Raw genomic sequence first — 23515 nt, forward strand, 5'->3', positions numbered from 1 at the left:
GGCTGGAGTCTCCCACCTTCCAAAGGAGGTCCCAGCCCAGACCCCTGGGCAGCATCCTTCACAGTCACCCCGAAGCCTGTTTTCTCCCATTTCCCGCGTGGGAGACAAGTGTTTCACACACAGGTGCCAGCTACGTGTGGGGAGTTACTAAGCAAACCCTTCCCTCTGGGTCATCGCCCCATGGTATTTGCAATGAGCATTTACTGAGCACCTGCTGTATGTCGGGGGTGGGCATTTGCAGCAAGTGTGCCCAGGATTGAAGGGTTTTGAATTTAGAGCCCAGCCCACCACCGCTGAACGTCACGTAAGTCATACACAAAGTAACCGTTCAACCCACACATGTGCCTCTGCCAAGTGTACCCCTGGGGTTCCAGCCTTTGAGGGAGGGGCTGGGTGTCCTGAAGAGGCCCAAGTCCTTGGAGAGGGAGTCCTTGGACCTGGGGAGTTTGGAGGATTTGATGGCTCCCCAAGTGCCCACCTGACCCAGCAGAAGATGCTACAAAGCTTGTTCACTGAAGAAAACAGTGACCTGGGGACCAGTCATCTTGAAGCAGTCTGTTTAATTAAAAGCATATTGATCGTTTGAGCACGTCTCAGGGCAGAGCGGGCAGGGCTGGCAGGTGGCATGGGGGGGCACCTCCTGCCAGGATGATGGACCCCTGCTCAGGGAAGGTGGCCTGTTGGATGCGGGGTTTCCTTCCCCTGGGCCTGCCCAAGGCTTTTGAGAAAAGGGCAGCCTCCTCCTGGAATCTTTGGAATGTGCTACACGCAAGATCACATCTCTCTGAACAGAAGTAATTTACTTCCTTTCCGACTGCCCACCGCCTCTTTTTCTTGCCCAAGGGCGCTGGTGGGAGCTGCGGTGAAAGTGGGCATCCGCGTCTCATTCCTGATCTTGGAGGGAAGCTTCCAGTGTTTCACCACTGAGTGACGTTCACTGTGATGGCCGTGGTCATATCCTGGTCATATTAAGTTTCCTTCTGTCCCTAGTTGGATGTTTTACCACGAAAGGGTGTTGAATTTTTTCTGCATCTGTGGGGAGGCCCCCCACCCCCATGCATCTGATCTGCTCGGGCTCCTGCCCCCGCCTCTCCCGAGAGCTGCTCTGGGCGAAGTTCTGTCCCCGAGTCCTACGGCCAGTTCTCTGTGGTCACGCTGACCCTCAGCATGAGCCCGGGTGGCCGCTGCCGTTTTCTGGAGGCTCCCAGGATGCCACGCTTGCCTGGTCATCCTACCTCGCCGCTGGCGGCTGCGCAGTAAGGACGGAAGGGCAGTGAAGGCAGATGGGCACGGAGGAGGGAGCAGCCGGGACGTGACCCTCTCTCCCCCAGCCTACTGGACCCAAGTCCCTTCCTACCGCAGGAAACGTTGGCAGGGGGCCTGGGGCCAGGGTCGGGGAGCTGAGGGCTCTCAGATACCCAGGGAGCCCCGGGAGCCCGGAGCAGGTGAGGGTCGCACTTCAGCGACACACGGGGCGTGTGCGGGCAGCAGGCAGTGGACTAGCAGTTGGTCATTCACGTGGCGTCAGACACAGAAAAGGAGCCTGGGAAAGAACCAGAGGACAGAAGGGCCTAAAGGTGAAGTGAGAGCGACCTCTGTGCGTTTTCTTTCCTAATAAGTAAAATACAACTAGGCCCCCAAAGTGAGCTCAAGTTTTTCCCCCATGAGCACTGAGAGAATGGACAGACCCTCCTGAGTCTGAGGAGCGTCAGCTGGGTGACATCAGGAGCCACGCGCTGAGCTTGGCAGGCCCGGCAGCTGGGCGCCAAGCCTGGGCCAGGGGGGACCCACTCCACTCCAGGGACTGCAGCTCGCCCTGGCTGCTCCCTCTGACTCCAAGAAATTGGGAAAGAAAAATGGACGTAGAAAAGAATTAGGATTCCACACCTGGTAGTTTTAATTTAGAAAAAGGTATTAATCCACTCGTTTCTCTCGCCACAATACAGAGCATGACACAGCCGGCCCCCAGCAGGAGGCTGTCAGAATGTCCCACCATTCGCCGACGTGTCACCTGACTGGCCTTTGTTAGGACACAGGACTACAAGGACAGCGTGGTTCAAGTCCCTCCACAAGGCAGACCGACCCCAGGGACGCCAGCTCCTGCCAAGGCCCCGGGGGCCCTGGAGGGTGCGACTCGAGCACCGAGCAGATGGGTCAGATGGGTCAGATGGCCTCAGGCAGAGCCCTGCGTGCGGTTCCCTCAGAGCAGCCGCAGCCGCCACCCTCAAGGCTGCTCGGTCAGAAGCCTGCAGCCCCTGGCAGCATCGCCCTTGGGCTGACGGTCGGAAGGCTGCAGCCCACGTCCCCTTGGGAAGCAGTCCCCATGCCAGCCCAAGCCGCCATGTGTCTTTCCAGCTGGTCACCCAGCCAAGTGCTGCTACTGCTGCTTGGGCGCAGGGGTCTTCCCGTGGATCAGGACGAGTCCGCAGAGGATGAGCGACACTCCTCCCCACCACAGGGCCTCCTGGCACTCTCCATACAGCACGAAGCCCAGGAAGGCCTGCGGGACAGACAGCTGTGAGGCACGAGACCCGTGCCTGCGGGACATCTCCACGGCCAGAGGGCAACTTCGCCCCCTGGGGCTGACTGACTGCCCTCCCAGGGCAGGAGGAAAGGTCTGGGGCTTGAAACCCTGCTGTCAGAAGACTCACTTTGGTCTCACCTGTAGAGGTGGGGAGGGGACCTTCCTCACAATACTGGACCCCAACGAAGGGCACAGGACCAGCAGAGGCCGCAGCCAGGCCAGCCAGCAGCTGGTGCCTGGTGTCCGCTGCCCCCAGTTGGCCTACCGCGACCTCCCTCCCTTGACTGCAGGACTGACGGCTCGGCCCACCCGGCGTCAGGCCATCAGAGGGAGGAACCTAGACCCTCGCGTCTCATGCTGGAGGGTGCAGACCCCTAGGAGACAGTGGCTGGGCAGAGAGCTGAACGAGGGCTGCAGCCTGGACAAGCAGCAGGCAGGTGGCTTTACAGCTGGACTTCGCTCCCATCCAACTTGAGAATCCCTCAGTTTGAGACACGAGGAACAGCCACCAGGGGTCAAGCCACAGCACCACCTCTGCTTTGGCTCCTGACCCTTCTCCTCTCTGGGGAAGCAGCGGCTGCCCAAGGATAACCCACCAGAACCCAATTTGGGGCAGGGGGACCAGACCCTCAGGCTACTCACCGAGCTGAGGATGTTTGAAAAAGTCACCGTGACAGACGCAATGGCTGAAGACATGGAGAAACTGAGGCCCCGGCTGAAGAAGGTCCACATCAGCGAGTTGGCCGTCGCCATCACAATGATGCTGAAGACGCAGAAGCCCACGTTCACCTGCAGGAGGCGGCGTCACTGCAGCTGTGCACCCAGCAGCACACCCAGGGCCCTGGGGACCGGCAGCCGGGCAGGCCTCTCCTGAGACCCCACCACAGCCTAGGGGATCCCCAGGGCTTTCCTGCCCGACTTCACCCAGTCCTCCGTGGGCAGCATGTCCATTTTACAGCTGAAACAAATTCTGAGATGACACTTTTTTGGCCACCTTACTGGCCATGTGACCTTGGGCAGAAGTAAAGTACTAATCCATGACCAGTATTTTCTACTGAGCACCAGTCCTTTAGCGGTCCCACGGTGACCGATGATGGAAGTCAGTCCCCAAGGGCCAAGTAGCTATTATGTAGTCTGTGGTATGAGTAGAGTCCTCACTCCCCGGAATCAGGTGAAACATGAACTAGTCCTGTCCCTCCCATTCCGTGCAGGCTGCATCCCTCAGGCTGGTCCCGCCGCGCATTCTCGAGCTTTTACTCTGCGCCAGGCCCTATGCTAAGTATTTTAAATGCATTCTCATTTACTCCTTAACTTCATTTTACAGATGAAGAACCTGAGATGTTAAGTAACTTGCCTAAAGTGCCACAGTGGATGGGAGCTGCCAGGATTCAAACCCAGCTGTGTGGGATGCTCTTAACCAGGACACAGGGGAAACCACCCAAGGCTATTTGGCGATCCGAGGCACCACTTGGAGAACTTGCCGAGTTTTCTCTCTTTTAAAGGCGACAGCCTTGAGAGAAGACGATCGGTAGAAGCCGTCTGCACTAAGGATTTGCAGACCCCCTTGCTTGGTTTCGAGGTAGCAACCCGCCTGCAGACAGAGCTGCTTCCTGGGGCTGTGCCCATCTAAACCCCACACTCAATTCTCTAACAGTTTTCCAGCAGCTGAATACACAGTGTCCTGAGGAAGGGGCATCTTTGTATGATTTACACAAAAGCGCTGTATGTGCGGGTGGCAGCCTGCTTGTATCGGAGGTTACCAAGGCTGCTGCACAGCGTGAAAGGCCAGAAAACGTTACGTCTCAGGGTCACTCATCTCATTTTAAACCTCTTACTCCAAGAATCATACCCAACAGGATGCTAACCTCAAGCGTGGAGCTCCCACTGGATTAGCCCTAAATAGGCTTACACCTAGAGAACCCGCTGCTCCCTCTCTAACTCGGGTGCAGACTCGGGAGGGGCGCGGCGAGGTCACTCAGGGGCCGGCGTGGGGGGCTGAGAGCGCCCGACATTCCCCAAACCCCAGGCCGGTCGGCACACCCGGCAGGCAGGGAGTCAAGAGAGGGACAACCGGCGTCTCGCCTTCAGTCACGTGGAGAGAAGCGTTCAGGCACCGGGGGCTTAACTGAGGTCGGGCGCAGACGTAGGAGAGGCGCGTCCCCCCCGCCCCAGCCGCGCCCCACCGGAGCCCCGCTGCGCCCCACCGCCGCCCGCCCGCCCGCGCCCCAGGCTGGACCTCGCTGCCGAAAGCCAGCTTGGCCGAGGCGGCGGCCAGGGACCCGAACGCGCCGGCACACAGGCAGTTGAACACGCCCCAGCAGCGGCGCCGCATCGCGCCGGCCCGGAGAGGCAGGGGCGACGGCGCGGGGAAGGCGGCCGCACTGCCCGCGGCCATCTCCCCGCGCGCCCGCCGCCCCGCAGCCCGCAGGGCCGAGCGCGCGCCGTGATTGGACAGCGGCCTCACGTGACGCGTCGCTCACGTGAGCAGAGGCGAATTCGGGTCCCGCGAGGGCTTCGCGGGGGGGGGCGGGGCTACCCCGGCCGAGCCCCCGGCGGCCTCCTCGGGCGGCGGGCGCCCTCTAGCGTTAGGTTTAGGTTCATCCGGGGGCGCGCCCGGCGGCGCGAGGCCGGGACTCCGCGGTGCTGCGGGTGCCGCTGTACGATTCGCGGCGCAGCAGTTTCAATCCCCGCCACGTGGTGTCCGGCACCCGCTTCTGTGGGCATTTGTTAAAAATGCCGAACCCCAGCCCCGCCCCACACCCATGGGATCAAAATCTGAATTGACGAGGTGCCCCGGAGAGTCACCGGCGCCTTCCAAATGGCGAAGGGCAAGGCGGGGAGAGGCTTCGGCAGGGGGCGCTCGAGGCCCCGAGTCGGCAGGAGCGCGGGCTCCAGGGAGGGTGTGGGGAGGCCCAGCGCCGCCGGCCACTAGATGTCAGCCAGCCCGGCCGGCGCGGCTCAGCGGTTGAGCCTCGACCTGGGATCCAGGTGATTAGGGTTCGATTCCCCGTCAGGGCACATGCCCGGGTTGCGGGCTGCAGCCGATCAATGACTCTCTCATCATTGATGTTTCTATCTCTCTCTCCCCCTCCTTTCCTCTCTTTGAAATCAATAAAGATATCTTTAATAAATAAAAAAAAGATGTCAGTCATAATCTCTCCATTCGGATAATGTTAGGATTAACATTACTTCTAATTTCCTGGGCTCTTAAAGATGTTTAAAAGGTTTTGTTTAAAAAGCCACATATTTCTTTGAAAATAAAGTGCTGTTGAAATGTATGAAGGAAAACCATGGTTATATAGTACTTTCTACGCAGTTTTATATATAGCACACATCTCAAGTTTACATGTATGGGACTTTTAAAAAACATGATTCACAGTGAACATTCTGTTCAGTTTGTTTCCTTTTTATCCATGCAGGAAGTTTTTGTGGAAGTCCTTCCTTGCCACCCTCTGACGGTTTTGTGGCTCAAATAAAAGCACGGAAAGCCCTGTAACTCCTCTGGGTGCGAACTGTCCCATTTTGCAGTTAAGGAGGTTGAAGCTCAGAGAGGCACCACGCACATGCAGGCGTTCTGGGGTCTGAGGCCCATGGCGGGTTCTTGGCTTCATGCAGGAAGAAATTCAAATGTGAGCCAGAACAGAGGTTGAAGTGAGAGTTTATTAGTGAAGCCGTGAGACAGAGTGGCTACTTCACAGAAGGAGCAGCCCCTCCATAGTGGAATTTACTTTCTATCGAGGCTCACCTGAGGGGTAGGGCATTCAATAAGGGGGGGATATTCAGGATTTTTCCAGGGGGAAGGGTGGAGACTTCTCTGAAGAGCTCCCTTGGCCATTCTGTGTCCTTATATGGGCTTTCCCTTCAACCCTGGCAGTGTGGGGTGTGTTTAGTGTGCTAATGTACCATAAGGAGCACATAATGAGGCTAGGGGTTACTGCAAGGTGTAGGAGGGAGCTGGTCTTCTGCAGGTGCAAAGCCACACATCCACTGGGGGTTGTTGGTCTGAGTATCTCCTTGATAGTCTTTGTAAGCCCTTATCGGCTACAGCCATTCTGCCACCCTATCCACTGGACAAAGAGCTGTAAGAGCCCAGCTCAAAGATGCCCCTCTGAAAGTTTGTTACATGGAACACAGGAAATCAAGTGGTGACCATGGTGACTGGGATGGGAGTGATGCAATATACAAGCCAAAGAATGCCAAGGACTGCAGGCAACACCACAAACCAAGAGGCAGGGAACACTTTCCCCTGGAGCCCTCAGAGGCCAGCGTTAGCAACACCATGATTTTGGACTTCTAGCCTCTGGAACTGTGGGAGAATAAATTTTTGTTGTTTGAAGCCACCCAGTTTGTGATCATTTGTTGCAGCAGCCCTAAGAAACTCACAGGGAATAAGATGCAACCGTCCACCTCCTCCCACCTCCAAGGTGCCACAGTGTCTACCCTCCTGCTCTCCACTGAGCTCCATTTCTTACTCTTAGGGATTTACTACTATCCCTTGAGAGTTCAACTATGAATTAATTTTTTTAATTGTTTTTCTTTAGCTTTATTGACGTATGATTTACAAACCATAAAATTAACCCATTTTGAATGTAGTTTAATTTTTAGAAAATTTATCGAGTTGTGCAAACATGACCACAAAGCAGTTTTAAAACATTTTCACCACATCACAAAGTTCCCTTGTGGCCATAAGGTCATTCCTACTCCCATCCAGCCCCAGCAACCAAGGATTTCCTCTCTCTCTCTAAAAATTTGCCTTTTCTGGACATTTCACTTATATGGAATCATACAGACTGTGGTCTTTTAAGTCTGCCTTTTCACTTAGCCTTTTTTTTAAGTTTCATCCATGTTGTAGCATATATCAGTCTATCTCTTTTTATATTGTTGAGTTGTATTTCTGTAATATGTAAAAGTGTTCAATATCCTTAGGCACTAGGAAACTGTAAGTGGTATTGACCAGTACACGCCCACTAGGATGGTTATAGTAAAAACCCTGAATAACAAGTATTGGTGTAGATGTGGAGAAATGGAGCACACTGCTGGTGGGAATGGAAAATGGTGCAGCCAAACAGTGCATTTGGAAAGCAGGCAATGTCTTCAAAAGTTAAACATACGCTTACACGTGACCCAGCAATCCCACTCCTAGGTTTCTACTCAAGAAGTAGAAAACATATGTCTACACCAAGACTCATATTTGAATATTTATGGCAGCATTACTCAGCATACAGACACTGCAGACAGTTCAAATGTCCATCAGGCGGTAAGTGGGTAAAATGCGGTATGTCCATACAATGGAATATCATTTGCACTCAAAAGGCATGAAGTGCTGATACACAGAAGTCCCTGGAGGGCAGCAATTTTTGTCTGTTGTTCACAGATGTCCTGCGCCCAGCATACAGTAGGTGCTCATTAAGTGTCTGTTGCATGACCAGGTGAATAAACCATGTGAATCACTTTATTGGACTGTTTATTCGAAAAAGATTGATTACATTTTTTAAAATCGCCATGTTTGCAGTCATAAAAATGCTTATGAGAATACTTCCAGTAGAAATACAAAAATAATCTGTATTTACAAGTTTGCTTTTTACCCACGCTGTGCAATCAGCCATGACCCCCACTGCAATTCTGGGACCACTGACTCTTGTGAGAGCTTCTAAGACTCATGGAGATCAGGTTAGTATCTCAGGAAAAAAACAACCTGGCCAGCATCCACTGTAAACATCAGCTACAGGCTTTTATTTAAAAAGGCAAAGGGTTTTTCCCAGTGTTCACAGTTGATTGAGAGCCTTGCAGTGGGCGGTGCCCTCTACACAGCAGAGTGCTGACTGCCGACTGCCACCAGACGTGTACGGCCGCAGAATGCTCATCAGAAACTTTTTTTCATTTCTTTCAAAAATATATTTTCTGCACGCAACTTTTCTGTCTCCTGGTAAGACATTTTTTTAAAAAAGGAAAAGAAAAAAATTAAGGCTCTAATTCTTACTGGAAGAGTTATTCTTGGCACTCATTAAATTTATATTTCAAATTAAAACTACAACTTTAAATTTGTAAACTACTCAACATTAACCAGAAATGTGATGTATAAGAAAACTGACTGAATTATCCTTAGAAGAGCAATGACTGAATTGTTTTGAATTCAGGAAGTTCCCTAAAGAAAGCAATTTAAGTGATCAATAATTAAGAATTTTTGGAGTTTACCCCGGCGAGCCGGACATTTTCCCTCTTCAGCCGCATCACGTAGTGAATCTTCTGGTTTGGGTTCTGGTGACCTAGCAACTTGCCATTTTCCTCAGCGAGGCACTCCACCTGCTTCCTTAGCATTTCCATCTCCTGCAGGTAATCAATCCAGGAAGGAGAAAATGAACTGCTCTTCATTTTTCTAAAAAGGTACCATTATTTCATGCCTTTGGAGAGCGCAGGGAGAGAGAGACACACAGACATCTCTGATGCGCTACAGCGAGTCTGAACCACAGGACACCCAATCATATGTGAGTCTTACTCCGACTTGTTCTATTAACTCATGAGGCCTAAGTATAGGAAAAAACACACACACAAATGCACCTGGAGTGTTCTCTCCCTTTCTTCGTATAATTCTTCCAGCTTTGATCTCAGTTGCTCCTTTTCTTGGAACGCTTTAGACTCCAACGTTCTGGTTCGTTCGACTTCCTCAGTCATTCTAAGGTAGTCCGCCTCTTTGTTCTGCAGGGCACTCTGGACTTCTTCTAGGCTGTAACAATAAGTACCCCTTTTTGATATTCCTAAGGAACATAAGTCCAACAGTACTCAAATTATACTTCACCTGAGCCCACAGTGTTGACTTGAAAGTATGGCTAATCACTGCCCTCCCTCCGACAGCACAGGAAGATCGCCAGGCTACAGGTACGCTTTGTTGTTGCTTTAAGCCAGACTTTCATTTTGGCAAAATCCTCAAACCATTTTTTAAATAATGAAAATTCAGAATGAAAACTTTCCCATTCAGCCCACATGGAGCAAACATAATTGAAGTGTTACTAGGGCTGCATGGTTTATTTAGTGCCCCACACCTAACAGTAATCGTTTCTGATGTCAAACACTGGTCAGACAGTGGGACAGTCATTTCTCCAAGGATATGCAAGGCCAAGACCTAAAGAAATCAGAGTATTGATCTATGGGTCTCAGAGGCCTCAAGTTTAAATCAGAGGAAACAAGAAATGAAAAGGGAAAGCTGGTCAGTTATTCCTCAGTATCCATGAAGAGAAAACCAATCGATTCCTCCAGAGAAGCTAAGCTAAGCTTCTCCTGGCACTTATTTCCTAAAGGTGATTTCTGGAATGGCTTCATGTGAGGAACCCCTGCAGCAAGCGGTATTTAGAAAAACAATTCTGTGAATGTCTGTTACATTCCCCCACTACTTCAGAAGGAAAGAAGTTCCTTACCTTGTGGATGTATTTCTTCCCTCAGAGAAGAAGAAAGAAAAGACCAGTAAGAGCTCGAATTACAAAACTGCACTTACTCTGCTTTCGTTCTCAGCATTTCTTCAACTAACTTATTCTATAGGATTAAAAACAGAAGGAAAAAGATGGCTGAAGTTCTTAACATTGCTAAAGAAATCAACTGAAAGTAACCAGCCCACTCGCCCTCACAGTAACAAAACCCATCAAACCAACACCCTCGTCCACAGCCCAGCTACACTCACGACTTCACAGGCTGTGCCCTGCAGGCCTCGGACAGGCACCCACTCCTGGCTTCTAACTGGGACGTATGCCGAGCAGTGGGCTCACCACCACCCAGGCATGAAGACGAAACTCTTAATTTTCAGCTATGTCTAAATGCTGATGGTGACTATCAAACTTAACAGTGGGAATACGGGAAAAGATAGACATTTCAATAGTAAGTGGTTTCTAACTACAGAACCACAAATGCTAACTATAAAAGCACTTCTCGGACAGTTAAAAACTGGTATGAAAGAACAGTCATACTTTAGCAAGTCTTTCCTTGGTAAGTTCTTCATTCTCCAGCTGCTGCTTGTCAGGAGCGCTGTGTTCACTGCATGGGTGAGGAGGGGGTGGGAAACAGTGTCAAGGACACCCAAGTACATTTCATGTCTATTACATGCAAGGGTACCAAGCTGTGCAAAGAAAAGCCAACTCAGTGGGGACATCAAGTTACCCACGTACAAGGACGAAAGGCACCTCCCCAGGATTCAGGATTCCTCCCGCACAAAAGTAAGGTGAGCAAAGCTGAGAAATCAAAGCAAGGCTTGGTTGAAAGTAAAAAAGAGGGGTATCACCTAAAGACCAAATGTGAGCAAAAGGGGGCTGAGGGAAAGGGCAGTCAGGAGTCTGTATGACTGTGATCAGTTGGGAGGGGGCACCTTTGGGGTTGGGGAGGATTCCTCAGACTGGCCTGGCCCCTAGAGCCCTGAGGGCCTTTTCGTCGGATTTCACAGCCAGCTGGCAATTGCTGATGACACTGGCTGCCCATGCATGCTGACACCAGGAAGCGGATTCCCTAAGAACCAGACATAAATCTCTTTATGAAAAAACCATTTGTATAAAAAAAATTATATTCTGGGTGAGATCGGTCTCATGTGAATTTGATCAGTCTGAGTCCATTTGAGCCTGACTAGGTTAGGATAAGAAGCTGAGTTGCTGGGAGCAGCCTCTGGACCCAGGAGACGCCCCCAGGAGATTCTGCTTGATCACCACAGGCTTCTCTAGGAGTATCTCTCACTGAGGAGTAAAAAACAAAAAGATAATTTCTTGAAGGAAAACAGAAGACAGAGTAGTTTCTTTCACTTAATGAATCTGGCAGCCTAGACCAAAATGGGGGATGAGACCTCCGTAGGAAAACACCCGAAATCATCAGGGAAGCTGTGTGCTCTAATCCAGGGGTGGGTAAACTTTGCATGTCAGGAACCAGACAGAAAATATTCTAGGCTTTGCAAGCCATATGGTCTGTCATAGCTGTCAGGTTGGCTGTTGTCATACAAAAGCAGCCACAGCAATATTTAAATGAAGGGGCAGGACTGTGCTTCAGTAAAACTTTATTTACCAAATAGGCTACGGGCCAGATTTGCCCCTCGAGAGTTTCTCTTCCCTTCCCTTATTCACACAGTGATTTGTCTTTCCTCTGTCTAACCCTGAGCCAACCACTTTCCCCAGGCAGCCTAGGAGGCAAAGGAAAAGGAACACACAGGACAGATAAGACGGGAGAAAGAGCTATGGCAGGTGGAGACGGTTCTTTCACATGGTGAAGGGAGTGAAAAAGGCCACCATCAGACAAAAGAGCCCCATGGCCCCTGGGAGGGCAAAGCCCAGAATGGTGCAGAAGAGCTGTTGCTTCAGGGAAGGGTCCCTGGCAGAACCAATGATGAGGCTCCCAAATACAGTCCCAATTCTAGCCCCAGAGCCTGCCACCCCTACTGTGGCAGCCCCAGCCCCAGCGAACGAGGCTGCTGTGTCGATATCCCTTGAAATGGCGCTGGTTTGGAAGCTGCAGCTAGATATAAGCGAGGTCAGGGACGTGGGGCTGCCAAGCTGCTGAGGCTCTCATCTGTCAGTGTCTTGAGTTGTCTCAGCACCACTGCAGACAGTGACCGGCTCAGCAGCTGAGGGGTGCTGCTGACCAAGGAGGTGGAGACACACTTGGCGCAGGTGTACACTTTCAGGGGATGAGGGACTCTGGCAAGAGAGCTGCTCCCAGTGTGGAGAACACAGAGAAGGGCGGGGGCTAGTTTTCTTCTACCCTAACCTTTCATGAAGTTTCTGTATAGCTCCTCAAAAAAGGAACATGAGGTATGAAATACATTATTTCTAATTGTGGTTTTATAAATGATCTGAAACCATTCTGTTTTCCATGATCAAACTAATTTGATAAAAGATAGTATACCACATACAATGCTTTTCTTTAACATGACTGGACATAGGGGTGGAGCATAAGGAAACTAGGGAGCACACTCTGGACTATCTGCATCAGAATCACCCAGAAAAGGAAGTGAAATCCATAAAGAGGATGCTACTGAAATGAGTGTCTCTAGTGCTCAATAACACCTGAAGGGAAGCATTCTGGAACACAGTCACGTGCTGCTTAACGATGGGGATACATTCTGAAAAACGCGGCGTTAGATGATTTCATTGTTGTGCAAACATCACAGAGCAAACTTACACAAACCTAGGTAGTACAGCCTATTACACACCTAGGCTAGATGGTATGGCCTATTGCTACCAGCCTGTATAGCATATTACTGCACATAACAACATGAGATTAAAAGCAATCAAGAGACACAGTAAACATGAGACGTATGAGGCTGCTGCTGGTGTAACATGGCATACTGTTTCTTTGTAAGTAGAAAAAGTAGTCTAAAATAATACCAGCGACAGTCATTTATTATCACTATCAAGTATGTACATAGTTATATAAGCTATACTCTTATACAACTGGCAGTGTAGCAGGCTTATCTACACCAGCATCACCACAAACATGTGAGTAATACATTGCACTACGATATTATCACAGGTATGATGTCACTATGATGTCACTAGGTAACAGGAATCTTTCAGCTCCACTATCATCTTATGGGGCCACCTTTCTATATGCGGTCCGTTGCTGACTGAAATGTAGCTATGCAGCACATGACCGTAGACTGTCAGCATAACCACCATCACCATCCTCAAATATCTGTTCTCTCATTTAGGTTTTGGACAGTACAACTCAGGGCTGCTTCTGGACAAAGACATCAGTAGGAGGAGCAGACACCCCTGTTCTGGGAAGGTGAATTCAGTAAGGGCCTTGATCCCAAAGAGGCCCTCTTTGATTCACTTCAACTTGCTGCATAATTTTACAGGCCACTCTCATCTCCAGTCTCACTCAGCAAATTGACAACAGGCAGGATCACAATTCTTTCTTGTGTACTTAATAACTGCCATGTACTGAGAGACTGCCTCTGCTAAGCACTGGAACCTGTCCTTTATACACATTATTTTTGGTCTTTAAAACACCTTGTGTGAGAGCTATCATTTTCTTCATTTTATTGCTAAAGAAACTGGGGCACCCAAGAGGCTTAAAAATGTGTGCGAAGTCACATGACTTTCATGTCTCAGAGACAGGATATAGCCTGGGTGTGGTTGCCAGCGACACTGTGACATCAGCAAATACAATTCAAAAACTGCTTGCCCAGCTGGGTGTGGCTTATCGGTTGAGCATCAACCTAGGATCCAGGCAATTGGGGTTTGATTCCTGGTCAGGGCACATGCCCGGGTTGCCGCTCGATCACCAGTCGGGGGCATGCAGGAGGCAGCCGATCAATGACTCTCTCATCATTGATGTTTCTATCTCTCTCTCTCTCCCTCTCCCTTCCTCTCTCTGAAATCAATAAAGATATATTTAAAAACAAACAAACAAACAAATAAACAAAAAAACTGCCTAAGCTGAAGCCAAAACACAAACAAATCTAGAGACACCAAACCCAAGGAAAGGCTCCTCTGGAGTGCTGCTACCCAGGAGCTTTCCCTGGACCATGAGTCATGCAGCAAAACCAACTGGTAGGACAGTCTCCCTTTTCTGCAGGACCTCTTAAACTTCACCTTGTTGAGAGATTTGCTCCCTTTTTCTTTTTAACTAGAGTAAACAGTTTGGTTCAAGTATTTCTTGCATCTGAAAATCACTTCCATAGCTCTACAACAATGCAAAGTTAAATAAAATAGGCAAGATCACAAATGCCGTACTCTCCCACTCTGGGAAAAGCAACCCTTATCAGACCTGGTTCAAACCAAGGGGAAAAAAGATAAAAAATATGAGCAATAAAATGGCAATCAATACATATCTATCAACAATCGAATCTAAAAAAAACAAAGTAAATAAGAACAGAAACAGACTCATAGATAATCATAGATACAGAGATCATTTTGACAGTTGCCAGATGAGAGGGGAGGTCGGGGGATGGGTATAAAAAGGTGAAGGGATTAAGAAGTACAAACTGGTTGTAACAAGAACAGTCACAGGCTGTAAAGTACAGCACAGGGAATACAGTCAGTAATATTCTAATAACTATGTATGCCAGGTGGGTACAAGATTTACTGGAATGATTATTAAGTTATATAATGTCTAATCACTGGGGTGTACACCTAAAACTAATATAATATTGTATGTCAACTGTAATTGAAAAATAAAAAACGATTTAAAATAAAACAAACAAAGCAACTGATGGGAAACCAGTGTGTATTCTCCCCTCCTTCATTTAACGACACAGGCAGGCCACGACTGAGCCCAGAGTTCTAGCAGCTCTTTCTCACCTACTGTCCTTTTGTCTTTTAGTATCATCCAGCTGACCCTGCAGCAGCCAGTTTTTCTCTCTCAACTGCTCAGCTTCCAGGCGTAGGTTTTCCATTTCACTCAACTGCTCCTAATAACACATGAAATCATGGTTTTTCAGAAAACGCATGATAGTAGGCAATATTTTGCTCCCCAAGGCCATGACTGAGGCAAGTATTTCTCTTTTAAGCTTCTCCTATGCACAGAATACTGCACTGGATGACAGTGGATGCAGAGTGAATTGTGACAAGCTCTTAGGGAACTGAACTGTGTGACTCAGTCTCACAACCAGTGTCTTAAACATAGTCTCTGATCAATTATCACTGATTCATTAAAATTCCTTTATGAGAAAAGATGACAAAAAGTCTCTACTTTGGTAAATGTTCTATCTGATAGACCCTAATTTAAATACTTAACTGGATTCTAATTGAAATCACAAGCATAACCATCCAGACACCATACCCCTAAACACCTGGGTAAAACACTAGAAGGTAGTCTAAAAGAATGGCAAACAAGAGAAAAGTAGTTTTGGCATGCTCTCCCTTCCGGGCACATGCCCACGCCTTTCTCTTCCTCCTCTTCTTCCCCCACAGGTGGGCATCTCCTAAACTCTAAGGGACTTGAAACCAGGGGAGCAATGGGCAGCGACAGCTCATCCCAGGCTAAGCCCTGAACCTGTCCCCAAGACCCCTTTTCTCTGGCTCTTCAGTGAGCTGACAGCAGCCCTGCCTTTGCTCACTCCTTTCCCACAGCCTCCCAGTGAGCCAACCCAGCCCCGCCCAGGCTCCCTCCTGTTGCTTCTTCTGTCCTAAGCCCTTCCTGCTTCACTGTCCCCAGCTTTAATAAACATATTCTCAAAATAAATTTAAAAGATTAAAAGAGAGAGAAAAGTATTTTTAACTATCATAGACAAAAGCTAATCTCTATAATATGTAAAGAATGCCTCACATCATTAAGAAAAAGTTTAACAATAGAAAAATGGTAGGAAGATAGTTCATAGAAACTTACTCCTATTAAGACAAATACAAACTCAAGCCCACAAGGAGACAACACGCTTTAGCCATTAAAACGGCAAAGAGCTAAGTCAGACAGCATGGGGACAAGTCGTTGGTGCAGCCTGTATGATGATACGAACCCTCGTATAAAAACCAAAGGGGCAGGGAGACGGTGCTGACTTGGTTATAGCCGCACTGAAAAGCTCTAAAAGACTGATAAGGAACCGGCTACACTGGGAGCCTCCAGAACAGACGAGTAGCTTGGAGTCAGGGTGAGAGGAAGACTTTTCTGCCGACCCTGAGTTCTGTGCCTTTGAATTTTGCATCCTCAGCACCATGAAAGATACTACTTATTTTAAAGCATGAAATTTAATGGAAACAATCAGCCAGTTACCTTCATTCTGAGAATTTCAGCATTTTTTATTTCTCTGTCTTCATTTAGCTTTGTTACAAGGTGTTGCAAAGAAATCTTAGAGGCTCGTCCATCTTCTATCTCTTGTTCTTGTGTTTCCAGGAGTTTTGCCAAATGTGTTTGAAAATGAGGTGGTGTTTTAGGGCTCTAAAATAAAATAAAATTTCACCCAAACACCTGATTAAGTGACGTTATAAAGATTTCATTTTAAGTATATGCCAAGCATATAGAAAATAGGCTATTTAGTTTGTTATTCTAAATCTTGTCCAAGGAAAAGATCTAAAACACTGGTACGTTTTTATCAAGTAAAAATCAGAAGAGGTGCTAATGAAAATTCTATAAAAAGACAAAGCTATGGTCTTAGTAATTTCCAAACTTTTATCACTCACGAAACTTTGTTCATCCCGAGACGCACTCCTTCTGGACAGTACCTGGGGATACCCAGCAGCGGAATCCATCGCGTGGTCTAGTTGCCTCAGTTTGAAGTTATACTCACTCTTTTTCTGCTCTACTTCCTCTTGCTTTTGGTTTAACTGGGCAAATCAACAGATGTCAGGTTACAAGTTATAAAACAATGGGGCCCATGGTCCAATTAGAACAGCCAATCTTCCCAAGGCATGTGGAAATAGGCTTTTTACATTTGGGGGGATTTAATAATTTGAAAAGTGGTAATATATTAAAATGAAAACCAGAGCAATTTTTAAGTAGTAAACTGTAAAATCTGGGCTGCCATTTCTGTCTGTATACCTTAGCTGCTACTATAACCCTCTCATCTCCCTTTCTCATGAATTTATTTACACTTAAAAAAACAACGGTTTTTAAGCTTCAAAAATGATCAAAGGGTCATTTGAGGAAAAATACAAAGCATAAAACAGCAGCAGCCAAAAAGATGAAAATCAGCCATAACCTTACCACAGTGGTTAGAAATTGCTGGCACATGTCAAAGGTTGGCAGTGGGCAGGATGACAGCCAAGCAAGTCTGAACCCATGGGAGAAACCAAGTCCTTGAGAGCCCACAGAGCAGCTGCCAACCACCTCAGTACCCCATTAGCCAAGGGAGGGACCTTACAACATGCCCCAATCTGCGTGGCACCTCCCCCGGCAGCTCACCTCATGCTGAAGCTCCTGGATCAGGGCCTCCTTCCTGGTCAGCTCCTCCTGGGCAGACTGCAGGAGCCCCGAGTGCTTCTTCGAGGCCTCAGTGAGCATGTTCAGCTGCTCAGTAGCATGAGCCAGGTCCTCACAGAGCATATCCCTCTGTTAGGGGACAATCCCCACAAAAGAAGAATTTCTTAATTGTGGTTCTCCAATAAGGACTTGCAAATCATTACTATGTGTGATTTTTAAAGGGTTAAGAAAGTTTTAAGTGAGAACTTTTTTTTTGGCTTGTGTGATAATTCATTCCAAGATAAACCAAGCAGTTAATATTAGTGAACAGGTACAGAAATAAGTATTACAGCATACTCATATAGGTACCCCACTGAGGTTTAATTGCACTCTACTTTCCCTTCCCCACACCTCGTCAGTTATAGGAACTTACTGAGGTGTGAGCACAAATGAATGAAAATAAATCAACTAGATAAAATGTAACAATGTTACTCTTATTAATGCCTAATTACCCTAGGGGAAATGACTCCAACTATGACTTATTCCTTTAAAAAGTCCCCTATTTATTCATTAAAAACCTCCATATACACATATACATATTGACAAGTAATAAAGCAAAAAAAAAAAAAAAAAAGTCACGATGTGTTAACATTACCTCTATGTCTTCAGAGAGTATTCTGAGTCTAAGTGTTTCTTTCAGATCCAGAATCTCCACTTCCTGTCTCTTAATCAACACTTTACTCTCGTCTTTGTCAACCAAAGCAGAGTTGTATTTACACTGCAGAAAAGAAGGTTATGATACAAGAGCTATCTGCTGTATGATCTGTATTTTTAGATTAAAATAACTTAAAATGAATCCAAGTTCCAAGGTGATGACCATGTTAACACAAATTAATTCAATAACTACTTGTTGAATTAATGAATGGAAGGATAAATGCATGGATGGCAAAAAGGAGTGAAAAAGTCCAACAGGTATCAGTGAAAAACCATCTGGTTTTGTCATTGTTATCAGGAGACTGCGGCAGAAATAAAGGTGGAGGGCAGCAAGCTCCACGTGGAGCAGAGGACGGGGGAACATTGACAAAAACCCTCACCTTGACACAAGGGAAGGAGCAAGCACCACCATTTAACTGAGATGTACTCACACTGCATGTTACAGACCCTGCTGAGCGGTAACTAGTGTTTCCAATCTATCTGACCGCAGAATTTCTTTTCTGATGGAGCATCTGTAACTTCTTGAGGAGTCTATGAAGTGTGTCTTGTGCTCAAATTTAACACCTTGCTGGTGATAGAACTTACATTGATGTCCTTCAGCTCTTGCTTCAGGCTGTCTATAGTTTCTGTTTTCTCGCAGACTGACGTCCTCAGCTCCTGAATCTGGCTCATGAGGTCAGCTACAACTTCCTGATGGGGACAGAAACAGTATCTTCACGCCCAGTGACAGTAAGGAGATCATTTTTAAATGACAGATTGTTTATCTTTCCTAATTACAACAGAAGTCAGTTTCATTTGAGCAGAACATATGTCACATTACACTCTTAATGTTCTCGATTTATATTTTAATGGCTTTATGCCATTTTATTTAATCATTTGCTTTGGTTTTATGAATGAATAAGAGCTAGACATATAAGGAATTTACACCTCATTTTATACTTGGACATACATATTATGTTTATTATTCTAGCTAAAGTCAACACCAGGGATTTGAGAATTTGTACCATAGGACTCAGAGTCAACAAGAAAGGGCCACACTAACAGTTAGGAGGGGCAGGATGCGTTTTTAGAAACACTGCCATCAAGAGAAGTAGAACAGTTGGTACTTGAAGTTATGTGGGAAATCAACTTAAATAAAAAACCTCATTCTCTAGTGACCTTGACAGATGAACAAGGCATAGGCGTGCACAGAAATGCTAGCTATCAGTCACCCTGGGAGGAGGAGACTGGAAGGTTAAAGCAGCATTTATGAAGAAAATACAGAGGGATGTAGCTTCAACCGCTACCCACCTTGTCAGCATCTCTAGACTTCTCCAGAGAACAGATGATTTTTTCGGTGGCATACAAACTCTCTTCTAGTTTCTGTACTTTTACCATCTATGGGGAAAAAAGTATTTTTAGAAAAGGGATTAAATCACAGTTAATTACACACATTAAAAAAATAAAAATAAAAAGTTGAAGCCCTGGCCGGGTAACAGCTCAGTTGGTTAGAGCTTTGTCTGGATACACCAAGGTTGTGGGTTCAATCCCCAGTCAGGGCACATACAAGAATCAACCAACAAATACATAAATAAGTGGAACAACAAATCAATGTTTCTCTCTTCCTTCCTCTATTAAAAAAAAATAAAAATAAAAAATAATTTTAAAAAAAGTTAAAATCTGTTTTTCATATTATACAGTGTACACTGGGAGTAATACTTGAAAACAATAAGCTGGGTTAAAAGATACTTGTTATAATAAACCATTTGACATCAGGAAAAATGACAAAGCTCAAACTTTAGAGAGTACAGGACATTTACCTGCTGCTCACACTTGGCCATCTCCTTCTGTTTCTCCTGACGCACAGCCTCAAGAACGTCTAAGATTTCTCTGGAAGAGAAGAGTTAGTTACCTTTTACTACTGACTTCACTCAATAAAAACAGGAACTGGGTCTATTTGTACAGAAGAGATTCAATGCAACTAAACTTTATTGGGCACAAACTTAGTGTGAGGCGTTATATTCCAGTACAAGTCAAAAATCTGAACCCATTTCTTCAACAATTATTGAATAAAAACCCATTTTCGTGCCACAAGTTTATTTTTCTTCAAAGTACTATGGAGACCCCCAAACACAGAATATAACACCTACTATTTATTACCTAACTCTCTGGTCTAGAAAGTAAAACTCATGAGGACGGGGACATTTTGTTCACTGTCTTATCTCTACATGTTCTGGTGTTTGCCAGAACAGTGCCTGGCTTGCTGGGTGTCACTAAGTGAGTGAATGACTAAATGTTAACCGTCTGTTTCCCAACCAGATGCTCGTATCCATTATATGTACTCACCACTGTATACCAGGGCCTAAAAGAGACTCTATCTCATAGTAATAACTCTACAAGCATCTGCTGAACAAACAGATACAGATTCTTCTCATTAGAGTAATAATCATCCTATTGGCTGAGGCCAAGAGATTGACAGAGATCACCGAGGAAAAGAACTTGGAGAGAAAGGGAAGACAGACAATGGCACTCATATTAAGGGACCAGGAGAAAAAAAGAGCAACTAGAAAAAGAGTAGAGACAGAAATAAAAATCAACCCACACCTTCCAGTAATAAATGCTGCAATTTATTTATAGAAGGTCCTGCGTTCTGATCACCACCATTCATTTAAAAAGTACTATGGCTAGTTATTGACTTTTAAAAAATTAAGTTTCTCTACATAGCCATTTATACAAAAACATATTACTCATTTTCAGAATGCTTTAGAAAAAAATAACTTTACAGGGTATTAGCAACTAAGAAAAACAAGATAAAGAATGTGGTAGTAAATAATATTCTGGTTAACTAATGGAAAAAATAAATAGCACTCACTTAGAACTGTTTTCTTTATCTTCTTCAAATTGTAATAATAATTTGTTATTTCGTTCTTTTTCTGCCTCAAAAAGCTCCATCAAATTCTAAAAGACAACGTGACATTAGATTTTAAGTAACTGTTACTAGCAATGTGTAGTCAACAAACACATCAAGCACCTTCTGTGTGGCAGGCACCACGGGCCAGGCCCACAGGGGAAGTTAGGAAGAGGTCGAGACAGTGCCTGCCCTGCACTCCAGTGAGCAGTCCCACGTCCGGAACAAATTCAGGCACAACCAGTACCCTTCTTAACTTACATTCAGGTCAGCCTTCAGAGTCTCATTTTCTTTTTTGCAGTTTTGGAGGTTTTTTGAAAGTTGGTCAATTTCAAACTTCATTACTTCTTGTAAGTTTTCATAGGAATCCTGCAGGCAGGCTTTGCTCTCAAGAAGCTTTTCATTTTCTAATCTTTATCAGGAAAACATTTTTTACAATGGTAAATATAAGCATTACATGTAGTTCTAGTCAGATTAACTGTTCAATTTATCCCAGCTACAGACCATTCCAGGCTTACAGAAGCCTTGACTGGTGTAAAGCTCAAGAACATATGTAAAATGTTCATGATGCACAAACATGTAAGACAGATGAAAACCACAGCATGTGACAGAAAGACAGGGTGGGCAGGTCGGCCTCGAGCCATTATTTCTCTGATGGTTTCAAACCGACATGCTGAACTGACTGGCCATCTAGAGAATGATGCGATTCATTTGGGGGGGTTCCAGCCCTAACCCTCAGGTAACCTAGGAACTCGCCATTTAGTTTTATTGGTAGCTCAACTCTATCCATTTATTACACAGTCTCCCAACTGTATGAAGATATTTCAAGGTGACAAATGTGGCTTCAATCTGAACAAGGTGTAAACTCCTTGGGACAGAACTATCTTTTCATTCACATGATTATATTTACTACTTCTTAGGTTTTCATCTTCTGGTTCTGTTCCCCGACATACTGGGATACGCCCAAACATCCAGAGCTCAGCCAAGAAGTAGTAAACAATAAACCTGACCTGTGGGCCACCCAAACAGATGTCCCAGCTCCTACACAGGCTATCAGAAAGGGGTCTATCTGCTTTACTAACTGAACGCAGAGCACAAGCAGCAAATCACAAAGTGGTAAAAATCAGTTGCTAAAGAGAGGTGTATGGACAATAGATGGGAGGGAGGGGGAACATATGTATTTAGGATACAAACTGTATAAACAAAGCAGGCAAAAGAATTCATGAAACAGAGCAGTGTTGTGCTGTTTCATGCAGGGAGAGCACCACGGGGGCATGGTATAAACAGCCCAATGAGTGGTGTCCTCAGTGTTGAACTGAGACATGGAGAACAATTAAATTATGTCCAATTTAAAAAGTGAGGAAGCACCTGATATTTTAAAGACAGAATTTAAGTACAGAGCCAAATATAGTGGCTCTGTACTAATGTGAGGAAAATAAGATCCAATGATTAGTGGAGTGGCTTTTCAAAAAAGTCGCCCAGAATTAGTTTATGACAGTGCCAAGATTAGACTCAGTGATTAGACTCTGATTCAAATGTTAAAAACAAATGCCAGAGCCCAGCAGGCACGGCTCAGGGGTTAACCACTGACCTATCATCCAGGAGATCGCAGTTTGATTTCCAGTCAGGGCACATGCCTGTGTTTTGGGCTCAATCCCCAGCAGGGGCGTGCAGGAGGCAGCCGATCAATGACTCATCACCGATGTTTCTATCTCTCCCTCTCCCTCTCCCTTCCTCTCTCTGAAATCAATAAAGACATATTTTTTAAAAAAATTAAAAAACAAACAAAACCAAATCCCAGATGTAAGAAAAAGCAACAGTGCACCTGATGATAAATGGCACCAGCCCGCAGTCCTGGTGCTGGGGAAACAGCACAGAGTGGTGAAGGTTGTGCTGAATCAGCACGTGCCCTCTGGAGGGAAGGGGTGACTCACAGGGCAGCTGCTGGTCCCCCTGCAGTAACATGGACCCTGTGCCACCAAACTCTGATTTTTAAGAGGATGCTGAAATATGGATTTTTATAAGAAAGCTTCTCATTTTAAAAAACACTATGCTAATTTTTTAAAACCTCACTGGGCAGGCCCAATAAAAACACGTCTGTGGTTGAGTTTGGCCTGCAGGTCTCGTTTTCCTCCTCTAGCTTAATTTCTTGTTGTATATTCAGAAAACACTCAAGACCTCCAGATTTTAATTTTGGCAACTTCTATAAAAATTAAATTCAAGGCTATTAGCAGGTTCTCTAGATTGAGTAGTCACACTCATCACACTCACAGCCCCACATGCAAAATGTCCATTTTTAAGTTACTGCCATAGACCCAGGAGACAGTATCAAAAACACAAAATGGTTTTAAGTCATGTTTTACAAAAGGCTGAAATTAGCAAGGAAAACCCCCAATAAGAACAATTTACATCTTAGATTACTTTGTTTCTAGGTTGCTAGCATTTGACTAACCAGCCAGCCTCTGGAGAGATACTATGGAGAGTGGTGAGAACTACTGATTTGGTCTCCTTTGTACTATCCCTTCTTCTCTAAGATCACACCTTTCCCTGTGAAACAGGCACATCACCTTGTTGCGCCAATGCCACCT

The 23515-nt window shown here is 46.2% G+C and overlaps 2 protein-coding genes and 1 pseudogene across 4 annotated transcripts in view; all 3 read right to left on the minus strand.

The window, feature by feature from the left end:
- Window positions 1-1873: 1873 nt before the first annotated feature.
- On the minus strand, window positions 1874-4940 carry TMEM42 (transmembrane protein 42). Its single transcript, XM_087824587.1, has 3 exons — window positions 4761-4940; window positions 3167-3313; window positions 1874-2500 (listed from the first exon to the last, which is right to left on the minus strand). The coding sequence occupies exons 1-3, from the start codon at window positions 4917-4919 to the stop codon at window positions 2378-2380; spliced, it is 429 nt and encodes a 142-aa protein (XP_087680713.1). The 5' UTR covers window positions 4920-4940; the 3' UTR covers window positions 1874-2377.
- A 3018-nt stretch (window positions 4941-7958) lies between these two features.
- KIF15 (kinesin family member 15) overlaps window positions 7959-23515 on the minus strand; it is a 49673-nt gene continuing 34116 nt past the window's right edge. For 2 of the 3 annotated variants that reach the window (XM_087824821.1, XM_087824823.1), the window contains 15 exons: window positions 21189-21339; window positions 20892-20977; window positions 19840-19909; window positions 19331-19417; window positions 18626-18730; window positions 17982-18104; window positions 17330-17476; window positions 16651-16752; window positions 16202-16366; window positions 14794-14903; window positions 10480-10546; window positions 10014-10051; window positions 9083-9248; window positions 8720-8851; window positions 7959-8447 (listed from right to left, as the gene is read on the minus strand). In XM_087824821.1, coding sequence (XP_087680947.1) covers window positions 8388-8447; window positions 8720-8851; window positions 9083-9248; window positions 10014-10051; window positions 10480-10546; window positions 14794-14903; window positions 16202-16366; window positions 16651-16752; window positions 17330-17476; window positions 17982-18104; window positions 18626-18730; window positions 19331-19417; window positions 19840-19909; window positions 20892-20977; window positions 21189-21339 — 1609 coding nt within the window. In that variant the 3' untranslated portion in view covers window positions 7959-8387. Of the gene's footprint in view, window positions 8448-8719; window positions 8852-9082; window positions 9249-10013; window positions 10052-10479; window positions 10547-14793; window positions 14904-16201; window positions 16367-16608; window positions 16753-17329; window positions 17477-17981; window positions 18105-18625; window positions 18731-19330; window positions 19418-19839; window positions 19910-20891; window positions 20978-21188; window positions 21340-23515 lie in introns of all 3 variants that reach the window. The other variant, XM_087824822.1, reaches the window with a different exon arrangement.
- On the minus strand, window positions 11385-12416 carry LOC148091396 (ATP synthase F(0) complex subunit C2, mitochondrial pseudogene; annotated as a pseudogene).

Source organism: Miniopterus natalensis, chromosome 15 (genome assembly GCF_054644295.1).
Source record: "Miniopterus natalensis isolate mMinNat1 chromosome 15, mMinNat1.hap1, whole genome shotgun sequence".
Lineage (NCBI taxonomy): Eukaryota > Metazoa > Chordata > Mammalia > Chiroptera > Miniopteridae > Miniopterus > Miniopterus natalensis.